The sequence below is a fragment of the Moschus berezovskii genome, chromosome 7, assembly GCF_049115385.1.
Source record: "Moschus berezovskii isolate FMDL1 chromosome 7, NW_MosBer_1.0, whole genome shotgun sequence".
NCBI lineage: Eukaryota > Metazoa > Chordata > Mammalia > Artiodactyla > Moschidae > Moschus > Moschus berezovskii.
The window spans coordinates 101,531,708-101,544,129 of record NC_142466.1 but is presented as its reverse complement, the minus strand read 5'-3'; the positions used below and the strand labels follow the sequence as shown (position 1 = coordinate 101,544,129).

The window sequence follows — 12,422 nt, the reverse complement described above, 5'->3', positions numbered from 1 at the left end:
ATTTTTTTGGCACTATGAAATATAACTAAGCTATTGAGCTTTTTTTTTCTTCTCTTTTTTCTATCAGTCATATTTTTTATTGTTGTTATAAACCTCTGCCTCTATACTGGGCTCCTGCAATTCTGGGGAGTTTTTTTTTTCTCTCTCTTTCTTTAATTTTTTAAACCTATTATTATTTTTTCTACATTTATTCCTTTGTTTGCTTTTCCTACTGTTCTTTTCCCCTTGCAGTTAATCTTTAATGTATATAAATCTTTATCTACTTCTATTTAACTTTGCATATCTATTCTTACTTTCTTCTCTTTCTTTCCTTTAGACTCAATATATTTGTTAGTTTTATTTTCATTGCTTTATTCCTCACTGGGCACCTTACTTTGGTTTTGTTTTCCAGTTTGTGCTTTAGTTAGTTTTGTTCTGGTAGACATAATCTTTGGTTCCCTTTGTTCACCAGGTCAATCTATTGTACTTTATTTTTGTTGGACTGTTTTGATTTTGCTTATGGGTGTATATGTACATGTATATGAATGAGAAATCAAAAGATTTACAGACAAGCAAAAGCTGAGAGAATGTAGCACCACCAAACCAGCTCTTTACAAATGCTAAAGGATCTTCTCTAGACAGGAAACACAGAAAAGGTTTATAAACTAAAACCCAAAACAACAAAGTAAATGGCAACAGGAGATACTTATCAATAATTACCTTAAATGCAAATGTAAATTTTGGTTGAATGTCCCAACCAAAAGATAAAGACTGGCTGAATGGATGCAAACCCAAGACCCCTATCAGTTCAGTTCAGTCGCTCAGTCGTGTCTGACTCTCCGTGACCCCATGAATCACAGCACGCCAGGACTCCCTGTCCACCACCAACTCCCGGAGTTCACTCAAACTCATGTCCACAGAGTCGGTGATGCCATCCAGCCATCTCATTCTCTGTCGTCCCCTTCTCCTCCCGCCCCCAACCTTTCCCAGCATCAGAGTCTTTTCCAGTGAGTCAACTCGTCGCATGAGGTGGCCAAAGTATTACAGTTTCAGCTTTAGCATCAGTCCTTCCAATGAACACCCAGGACTGATCTCCTTTAGAATGGACTGGTTGGATCTCCTTGCAGTACAAGGGACTCTCAAAAGAGACCCATCTCAGGAGTTGCTTGTATAGTTTTGCAGCTCATTCCAGAAAAATAAACGACCCAATCAAAAAATGGGCCAAAGAACTAAACAAACATTTCTCCAAAGAAGACATACAGATGGCTAACAAACACATGAAAAGATGCTCAACATCACTCATTATCAGAGAAATGCAAATCAAAACCACAATTAGGTACCATTTCACCCAGTCAGAATGGCTGCTATCCAAAAGTCTACAAGCAATAAATGCTGGAAATGGTGTGGAGAAAAGGGAACCCTCTTGCATGTTGGTGGGAATGCAAACTCTTACAGCCACTATGGAGAACAGTGCATAGATTCCTTAAAAAACTGGAAATAGAACTGCCATATGACCCAGCAATCCCATTTCTGGACATACACACTGAGGAAACCAGAATTGAAAGAGACACGTATACCCCAATGTTCATCGCAGCACTGTTTATAATAGCCAGGACATGGAAGCAACCTAGATGTCCATCAGCAGACGAATGGATAAGAAAGCTGTGGTACATATACACAATGGAGTATTACTCAGCCATTAAAAAGAATACATTTGAATCAATTCTAATGAGGTGGATGAAACTGGAACCTATTATACAGAGTGAAGTAAGCCAGAAAGAAAAACACCAATACAGTATACTAATGCATATACGTGGAATTTAGAAAGATGGTAACGATAACCCTGTATCTGAGACAGCAAAAGAGACACAGATGTATAGAACAGTCTTTTGGACTCTGTGGGAGAGGGCGAGGGTGGGATGATTTGGGAGAATGGATTTGAAACATGTGTATTATCATATGTGAAACGAATCTCCAGTCCAAGTTTGATGCATGAGACAGGATGCTCGGGGCTGGTGCACTGGGATGACTCAGAGGGATGATATGGGGAGGGAGGTAGGAGGGGGGATTCAGGATGGGGAACACATGTACACCCGGGGCAGATTCATGTCAATGTATGGCAAAACCAATACAATATTGTAAAGTAATTAGCCTCCAATTAAAATTAAAAAATTAAAAAAATAATTAAAAAAAGTCACCATTTATATAAGCTAAATATAGGCCTGGCGTGCTGTGATTCATGGGGTAGCAAAGAGTCGGACATGACTGAGCGACTGAACTGAACTGAAATATATGAATTGAGTGTCTATAAAATCTATAGTTTCTAAAATATCTATAAAGAAATTGTGTCCTGTAAATAACCATTTATACTTCAGAAATGGTGTAAGTGTGTTTGTGTGTTAATATGAGTTTGTGTGTAAGAGAGAGCCAGGGGAAAGATAGACAGAGATAGAGAGAGACAGAGCGAATTCAGCTGGGGAAACTTTGATAACACTGCACAAGACTCCTCCTGATTCTGTGTGAAGCAGAGTAACAGGCTTCCTGTAATTAGGTCTTTAGGGCTTTATTTCTGGAGTCTTATAAGTTTCATACATATTTCATCTATGAAGCAATTTAAACTTCTGCACAGAGGTTTAGAAACATCCTTTAGAACATTTAAATTGTGTCCCAAAGCCTGAAGCAGGTTCTTTAGGTATTTGTGGGTCTCCACAACGGGGTCATATTTCAGCCTGGACTTCAGGGGCAAGTTGTCCTATTCCTAAAATTTATTACTAAATATTAATTTTCTTTATATTTTGAACTAGTGGAATATAACAATGCTTTATTTGAACTAGAGAAATTTATCCTAGTTATCATACCTGCAACCTTCATATTTCTATAGATGTCAACAAATCAGTAAATTTCTATGGCAAAATGATTACTCATCAGTAGCTGCCTCTTTAGAGGTTCGGCTACTAATGAGGAGTCAGGAAAACTGGCTACATGTAAAAAAGAAAGATAAAAATTTCTATTGTTGCTCCATCCTAGGAAGAGAGTCAGAACCTGATTTGAAGGTAAGTTATTGTAAAGACAATAACAAAATCTTATCAACTACAAGCAAGAGTTGGACTAATGGGTTAAATGTATCAAGTTTGAAATCAAGATGTTTTTCTCATTGAAGAGAGTATTGGAAATGGAATTTAAGGGTCTAGTCCCTGAGAGGTAGTAGGGAAAAGTAAAGACTTTTGAGATCACAAGAGCAGTTTCACATGCAAAGGCATTGAGCAAGGAACAGAATGGAATTTGCCCAGTAATTATGAATTACTTTGTGTGAGTGGGTAGCTTTTTAGAGTAGCACACAGTATTTGAACACTCTGTTATCATTTTTAGTTAATTAAGGCTCACTGCACAGTAGAGAGGGAACTCTGTTCCGTAGCATGAAATTCATAACAAACAAGCCTTTCCTGGTCCCCTAGCAGCAACTCTGATTCATTTGGCTCAATCAACTGAGAACAAGATGAACTGCGTGCCAGATACTGTGCTAGGGACTCTTCGTGCAGAGAAAACATGTGAGGAGGAAAACTATGACTAATTTGCCTTAAAGAAACCTCATATATGAAATAGATGATTTACCAAAGCAGTGAATAGCCAGAAAGAGACCTGATTGAGCATTATCCTAGTGTGTTTGCATACACTACTGGTGACTATTTTGAATATTTGCTTTTCTATTATTAGGTTATAATTGTAAAAATGAGTGACTTTTCTATTTACTTTTTTATGTTATAGGCTTGCTAAAAATGTTAACACAGTCTCAGTAAAAAAAAAAAAAAACAGCCATCTTTTTAAGACAAGAAACATACTAATGCCTCCCTAAAATCCTATTTTTTATGGAGTGAATTGAACCTTATGAGTGATTTTTCCTTTTTGCCACTCAATTTGCTGACATCCAAAGGATCAGAGTGTGATAAAGGACTGGAGTGTTATATACTGTGACAAAGTGTATTAGGATTTGATGGTAAGATGAACATAATACCATTTGCCAGAACACTGCGTGTGACGTGATTAAACTTTTCAGCTGTATATACCTGGCCATATGAGAAGACGATGACTAGTTCAAAGATGTAAAAAGACTCTAACAAAAGGAAGAACCATGATAGAGAAGCATAAAGGAAACTACTAATAGTGGAAACCATTATCGTGGTAATTGTATAATATGTACTATCTCGTTTGATCTTATCAACAAATATATGGTACAGGTGTTACCTTTATCTTCATGCTATAGCTGGGGAAGGTGATGATCAGAAATATGCCCAGGCCACCCTGCTTAGTAAGGGACAGAGATACCATTTAAACTAAGCCTACCTCCAAGGCCTGTGTTCCTAACAATATTATGGAATATGTTTGGTAGAATATCATGTAGCATGGAGGCAGCTCATGGAACAAGGGTTTTTGTAGAGATGATTTTTACAGGTGTAGGTATAACCTCCATTGTTCAATGAACTTCACGTGTATCTACTGCCCTTTGAGGTCTCAGGTAGTTTACACAGTAACCCAGAAAATCAGAAAAATTCTAACAAAATGCAAAATTTTATAAAAAGCTACAAAATGTTAAGAACTGGGGATAGGAGATAAGTTTAGAATGGAGAAATGAAGTTGAGTTTGGAGTGATTCTGAGGTGACTAATTATGTCTGGAAATTGGGAAGATAGACCTGAGATTCAGAGCAAAGTACCTTTTAAAGATAGGTGGACAAAGAATTCCGAAGAGGGACAGCTCTTTGGACTTGTGAATGAAACAAGAATAAGAGCTAACATTTATTGAGCTATAATTTTGTTCCAGGAATTTTACTAGCTCCTAAAGGTAGTAGCACATTTAATGGAAAGGAAATGACTGGGGTAGAAATATAAATTCTAAACCAGATCAGAGGATAGCTTGAAGTTTGTTGGAGGGACAGGAGATCCACATGGGCCTGAAAATCCTAATGATACTACTGAAAGTATCTTGAATATTAAATTATGACTATATTTAAAGAACTTGTTAGTCTTTAGCAATTCCCACTTAAGGTGTGATACTGAATAAGAACAATTTTTAACTGTATGTAGTTGTGTCCCATGGCAGTGGATAGTTTGATATAGTGTGCCATCAGAAAAGTGAAAGGAGAAAGGTTATATTCTCAAAGACAAGAACTCTTTAGCTTAAATGTAATTTCTTTTATGATAGGCATTATAGTCACAAGATTCAAAAATTTTAAAAGGTACTGAATAACATACAGTAAACAGCCTCCCTTCCATATCTGTTAATGAACTATTTATTTCCTTTCCTAGAGATAACAAGTTATTCCTGTTTATTTTTCTATAGGTATTCTGCTGCTGCTGCTGCTAAGTCACTTCAGTCGTGTCCGACTCTGTGTGACCCCATAGACGGCAGCCCACCAGGCTCCCGCATTCCTGGGATTCTCCAGGCAAGAACAGTGGAGTGGGTTGCCATTTCCTTCTCCAATGTGTGAAAGTGAAAAGGGAAAGTGAAGTCGCTCAGTCATGTCTGCCTTGTAGCAACCCCATGGACTGCAGCCTACCAGGCTCCTCCGTCCATGGGATTTTCTAGGCAAGAGTACTGGAGTGGCTTGCCATTGCCTTCTCCGATAGGTATTCTACACGGGAGCAAAAAATTTTGGTATATGTGTGTGCATGCATGTGTGTGTGTGCGTGTGTGTGTGTGTGTACAGACACATATAGTGACTTAGACGGTAAAGAGTTTGCCTGCAGTTCAGGAGACCCGGGTTCAACCCCTGGGTCAAGAAGATCCTCTGGAGAAGGGAATGGCAACCCACTCCAGTATTCTTGTCTGGAAAATCCCATGGACAGAGGAATCTGGCAGGCCCTAATTGATGGGGCTGCAAAGATTCAGACATGACTGAACTAACACACACATGCACACATATGTGTGTGTGCATGTGTACACACACATATATGTAAAATATTTATACACAAATGTTACTGTGCCTTATATATTGTTCCGAACATTTGTATTGCTGTCTAATCATTAAACCATGTCCTACTCTTCGGCAACTCTGTGGACCATAGCCCACCAGGGTCCTCTGTCCTTGGAATTTCCCAGGCAAGAATACTGGAGTGGGTTGCCATTTTCTTCTCCAGGGATTCTTGTCAACTACCACTGAGCCACCACCAGGGAAGTCAGTTCTGAATATTACTTTTCCACTTAATAGTTCTTGACGATCTTTCCATATCAATGCACATAAAGTCTCTTAATCTTTTTGGCAGCAGACTGGTATTTCATTATTTCTATGTCCCCTTCTCATAGAAATTTATATTGCTTCCACATCTGCTATTACAAATGGTACTTTAATGAATCAGTTTTTAAATAAATTACTTTACACATGTACAGGCATAATTGTGTGGTAATTACCTACTGGTAAATTCTGTAGTCAAAGGTTATATGCATGCCTTTATGATTCTGTTTAACACTGCCAATTTGTCCTCCACAGAGGATGCACCAATTTATGTGTTCACTGAGAATGTATGAGTGCCTGTCTCCTTACCTTTAGGAGGCAAGGTCATTAGAAATGAAACCATGGCTCATCCCCGTAAGACATCGGTGCAGGATAAGTACAGTGAGTGATAATAGGAAATTTCTCTGAGCAGAAGTTCTTTAAGAGTTTGGTCACTAAGTTTGTTAAACATTCCTTTCAATATATATATATGTATGTGTGTGTATATTATATATATGCTGCTGCTGCTGCTGCATCACTTCAGTCGTGTCCGACTCTGTGTGACCCCATAGATGGAAGTCCACAGTCTCCCCCGTCTCTGGGATTCTCCAGGCAAGAACACTGGAGTGGGTTGCCATTTCCTTCTCTAATGCATGAAAGTGAAAAGTGCAAGTGAAGTCACTCAGTCATGTCTGACTCTTAGCGACCCCATGGACAGCAGCCCACCAGGCTCCTCCATCCATGGGATTTTCCAGGCAAGAGTACTGGAGTGGGGTGCCATTGCCTTCTCCATATTACATAGATATATAAAGTACCAAATATATATATATATGTGTATATATATATAAAGTACCAAATAGAGTAACATGTCAATTAGCAATAATAGTCTCAATTCATGTATCCATATGTGTGTTTCTAGCTAATATATATTTTTGATCTTCAAATTAATCTAAATTTGTTTCTCCTAGTTTATCTTGGTAGCATCTTGGAATTGTGGGGTAGGGATAGAAATGGTGGAATAAAACTATTCTTGTAGTTCTATCTTTATTTTGTGTTTGAAGGATAATTTAGGAGATTAGGAGCATTCTAGTTGAAAAAGTTCACTTGGATTTATCTGTAAGCTGGTGCAGAAAACCTGAATGAACTTTTGGGCCAATGCAATAGTTATTTTTTACAAGCCAATGTTTAGTCTGTATCTCGGATTGTGAAAGCAGAGAAAGAAGGTAACTCACCACTCATGGAATGGAAAAAATGAACAAAGTGTTCAAGTTAAGGCAAACAATTGGTGAATGATAATTTAATTAGCCAGCAGAAATAAGAAAGTGGGAAATATAAGTAATGCAAAATAAGTATGTAATAAAAATAAAGTATATGGAAGGAAAGAAATGAAGTATATATATAATTATATTCTAAAGTGAGTGGAGTGAATATGCTCATAAAAAGGCAATGACTGTAAAAAGAATTAACAACTTATGCCCACATATATGTTACACATACTTAGTGATCAGATATTTTTATACAATTATTATTATATTTAGTTTATTTTATTATAATAAAAAAAGTGACCTGTAAGTCTAAAGTTATATATTTTTGGTAGCAAGTTACTTGATTCATGTTGAAAATGTCAACAAAAAATATGAATACTTTTTGGGGGAGATATTATGATTTATATATATATATACATAATACATGTATACACATAATCAGGGCATTTATTGAATGCCCTATTCAAATCTTTGAGATAATTTTCTGCTAGCTATATTTAATCAATTCTATATAAATATTTATAATCAAGTTTTACTTGTATATCTAGGACTATTTTTATATGCTTAGTTTCTGTGTTGTTTAGTGTGTACCTATTTATGGCTGATAACCTTCTTCATAAATTGTGAATGTTATAATTAATTGACCTATTTTTATCACATTTTGTACTTCCCTGGGTCAGGAAGATCCCCTGGAGTAGGAAATGGCAACCCACTCCAGTGTTCTTGCCTAGAAAATCCCATGGACAGAGGAGCCTAGTGTTCTACAGTCCATAGGGTTGCAAAGAACTGAACAAGACTTTGTTGAGTACACACAACAAAGAGAGATAAAGTTGGGCTTCCCAGGTGGCACTGGTGTAAAGATCCTGCCTGCCAAATACAGGTGATGTAAGAGATGAGGGTTCAATCCCTGGGCCAGAAAGATCCCCGGGGGAAGGAAATATCAACCCACTCCAGTATTCTTGCCTGGATATCAATATCATAAAAGTAGAATTTAAATTTAAAGTACAAAATGTGATAAAAATTAATTGTAACATTTACAATGTATGAAGAAGTTTATCAGCCATAAACAGGTATACACTAAATAACACAGAAACTAAGCATATAAAAATTATTCTAGATATACAAGTAAAACTTGATTCAGTTCAGCTCAGTTCAGTAACTAAGTTGTGTCTGACTCTTTGCAACCCAATGTACTGCAGCACGCCAGGATTCCCTGTCCATCACCAACTCCTGGAGCTTGCTCAAACTCATGTCCATCAAGTCAGTGATATCATCCAACCATCATTATATAGAGTTAATTAATATAGATAACAGAAAATAATCTCAAGGATTTGAATAGGGCATTTAATAAACCTGATTATGTGTATACATGTATTGTTGTGTGTATATATACATATATATAATCAATGTATCTCCCACAAAGAGAATATTTTTTGTTGACATTGACAACATGGATCAAGTAAATGGAGCCCAAAATATATAACTTTAGAATTACAGGTCACATTTTTTATCACAATAGAATGAATTAGATATAACAAAATGGAATAAAAATATCTGATCATTAGGTATGCATATCTAGGTAACACTTGGATTAAAGACAGAAGGAGAAAAAAATTATCTGGAAACCAGTAACAAGAACATTTCATAGCAAAATCTAAGCCTATAGTAAAACAAAGTGTTTTAAATGACTCAGAGCTAGAAAGAGGATAAAGATAAAATATTAAGAAATATTTTTTCTTATTTCATGAAATCATAAAATGCCAAATAAGCCTAAAGAAATTTACAAATACAAAAACATACAAAGTGGAAAGGACAAATCTCTCCAAAAGCATTAAATTTTTTTTTTGAAGAAAACTTCTAATAGGGGAAAACCTCTTGTGAAACTCATGAAAAAAGAAATCAATTAAGAATGGCAGTGAAAAAGTAGAAAGAACTACTCATAAGGGGAGACTACAAAATTATAAAGAATTATACACTAATAGGTATATTTTGTCACAGAAATAAATAATTTCCTTCAAAATATAAAGAAATAAAGTGCTCTCAAATCACCATATTGAAATCTTCTTTCTAACTAATCCCCTATTTTGGTCTGATATTTCTTTTGAAATATTAGTGTTATCTATTAGATTACAAGATATCCTAGACTGTGAATTAAGTTCTTTGCAAAATGAACAATTAAGTTTGAAATCCGCAGCCATATATCTTGGATTCAAGTTCTGGCTCAACCACTTATTTAGCTATGACCTTGTCCTTGACCTTAAGCAAATTACTTATTTTCTTCCTTTTTTATAATGAAAATGATAGTGCTAATAGTAGCAATAATTGCCTAATAGGGTTGTTTCTCAGACTAAATTAGGTAATGTACAAATAAAATAATTAGTAGAGTAAGAAATATTAGTTATTTGGTACTTGACTGTATTCATTTATTCAACAAATATTTCTGAACCTCTTATCTCTGTGTCTGTTATATTGTAGATACTGGTACTGTAGAAGTAAACAAGAAAAAGTCCCTGCCTTAATAAATTTTTCATGCTAATGGACAAGTCAGATAATAAGCATAACAGTATAACATGGAAAAGTGACAAGATCTTTAATCTATTGTGTGGTGATTTGTTGTTGTTGTTTAGTCATTAAGTCCAACTCTGTGACCCCATGGACTGTAGCCTACCAGGCTCTTCTGTCCATGAGATTTTCCAGGCAAGAACATTAGAATGAGTTTCCCTTTCCTTCTCCAGTGGTAGTTTGTAGCCAATAAAAATAGTTTATTTTTCAGTTACACATGATGCAATACTCGTATTTATTTTGTTTGAATGTTACCTCTTCTTGAAATTTACCTTTAATTAAGTTTACTTAATATTTTTGCTTTGATTTATTTATTGTAAAGTGTGGATGATGATACCTCTCTCCAAGAACCTTGATGAGATTCAATAAATTACATGGCATATTGCTTGTAGCTTGAAATATGTTTGTTTCTCTTCCCTTCCCCCTCTCTATTCTATTTAGTCCACTTTATTTCTTTTATTCTTTCTTTGGTCTATTCCTTTTTATATTTTCTTTTCTTCCTATAAGTATATGGTACTTCTACATTGGTACATAGTTGAATATAATCATAGTAGAATACATATTTTATCTTAACATATTCTAATTACAGGTGAAAAAGAAACCATACAATGGAATGGGAAAACCAAACCATACTGGTGGAATTTTTTCTGAAGGGTCTTTCTGGTTACCCAAGGCTTGAACTACTCTTTTATGTGCTAGTCTTAATAATGTATGTGGTCATCCTTCTGGGAAATGGCATCCTTATTCTCATCAGCATCTTAGACTCCCGCCTTCACACCCCTATGTACTACTTCCTGGGAAACCTCTCCTTCCTGGACATCTGCTACACCACTGTCTCCATTCCCCCCATGCTGGTGAGCGTCCTCTCAGAAAAAAAGACCATCTCCTTCTCTGGCTGTGCTGTGCAGATGTTCCTTGGCTTGGCCATGGGGACAACAGAGTGCGTGCTCCTGAGCATGATGGCCTTTGACCGGTATGTGGCTATTTGCAACCCTCTGAGATACTCTGTCATCATGCGCAAGGGTTGCTATGTGCCCATGGCAGCTGGCTCCTGGATCATAGGAGTTGTTAACTCTGCAGTACAAACTGGGTCTGTAGTACAATTGCCCTTCTGCAGGAATAATGTCATCAATCATTTCACCTGTGAAATTCTGGCTGTCATGAAATTGGCCTGTGCTGATATCTCAGGTAATGAGTTCATCATGCTTGTGGCCACAACCTTATTAATAATGACACCATTATTGTTAATCATTATCTCTTACACATTAATTATTATCAGCATCCTCAGAATCCGCTCTTCTGAGGGGAGAAGCAAAGTCTTTTCTACCTGTTCAGCCCACTTGACTGTGGTGATAATATTCTATGGAACCATTCTCTTCATGTACATGAAGCCCAAGTCTAAAGAGACACTTAATTCAGATGACATGGATGCTACTGACAAACTTGTATCTGTGTTCTACGGAGTGATGACTCCTATGATTAATCCTTTAATCTATAGTCTCAGAAACAAGGATGTGAAGGAAGCAGTAAAACATTTACTGAGAAGAAAAAATTTTAATAAGTAAATGGAAAAGGGACAGGTGACTTTCATAATCACAATGTAGAAATCAATTAAGGAAATCAAAGTGTCAAATGGGTTCTTAATGCTGCATCAAATTTATCTCTCTACGTGCTAAAGCTCTAAAATATTATTTTTGGTACACAGCATAAGGAAACTAAGTTAAGAAATTTCAGTGTTTTAAGAGTCAAGATTATAGTTTGTTGTTGCTGAAGAGCTTGATTATGAGGCTAGTAGAGGGATAGTGTAGTAGGAAGAGAAATTTTAAGACAGAAAAAAGATATATTAATATCAAAACCATAAAAATCTTTTTGATAAAATATTTCCAAAACCAATTTCATACTTCCTTACTTTCCTTACAAGACAGAATGATACCTACTTTCAGATTTTTAAAACTAAGTTAAAATTACTAATTTGCAATACTGTAACTGCTAAAATAATTCAATTTACTTGGATTTTGTTCAGATATGTAATGCTGATTGTTCTCTGTCTAGGCCTCTGTATACTGTTATACTTTTTGGTTCTAAAGCAATATTATTACTATTGTTTAAAAAATATTTATTTTTGGCCACTTAGGTCTTCGTTGTGGCACATGGGATCCTCCTAGTTGTGAGTAAAGCAGCATGTAGGATCTTAATTCCCTGACCAGGGATCAGTCTGGCTTCCCCTGCACTGACAGGTGGGTTGTTAACCACTGGACCACCAGGAAAAAATAGTGTTATTTTTGTTAAGTTTTTGTTCATCTCCAGCGGTTGTTTCTGTTGGTTAGTCACTTCTCCAACTCTTTTGCAACCCAAGTCTGGACTATAGCCCGCCAGGCTCCTCTGTCTATGGGATTTCCTAGGCAAGAA

The 12,422-nt window shown here is 36.2% G+C and overlaps 1 protein-coding gene across 1 annotated transcript; it reads left to right on the top strand.

Annotated features, from left to right (window-relative positions):
- Positions 1–10,621: 10,621 nt before the first annotated feature.
- Positions 10,622–11,578, top strand: LOC148777461 (olfactory receptor 13C2). The gene has a single exon (XM_088838218.1). It carries the CDS (start codon positions 10,622–10,624, stop codon positions 11,576–11,578), a length of 957 nt encoding a protein of 318 aa, XP_088694344.1.
- The last annotated feature ends 844 nt before the right edge of the window (positions 11,579–12,422 follow it).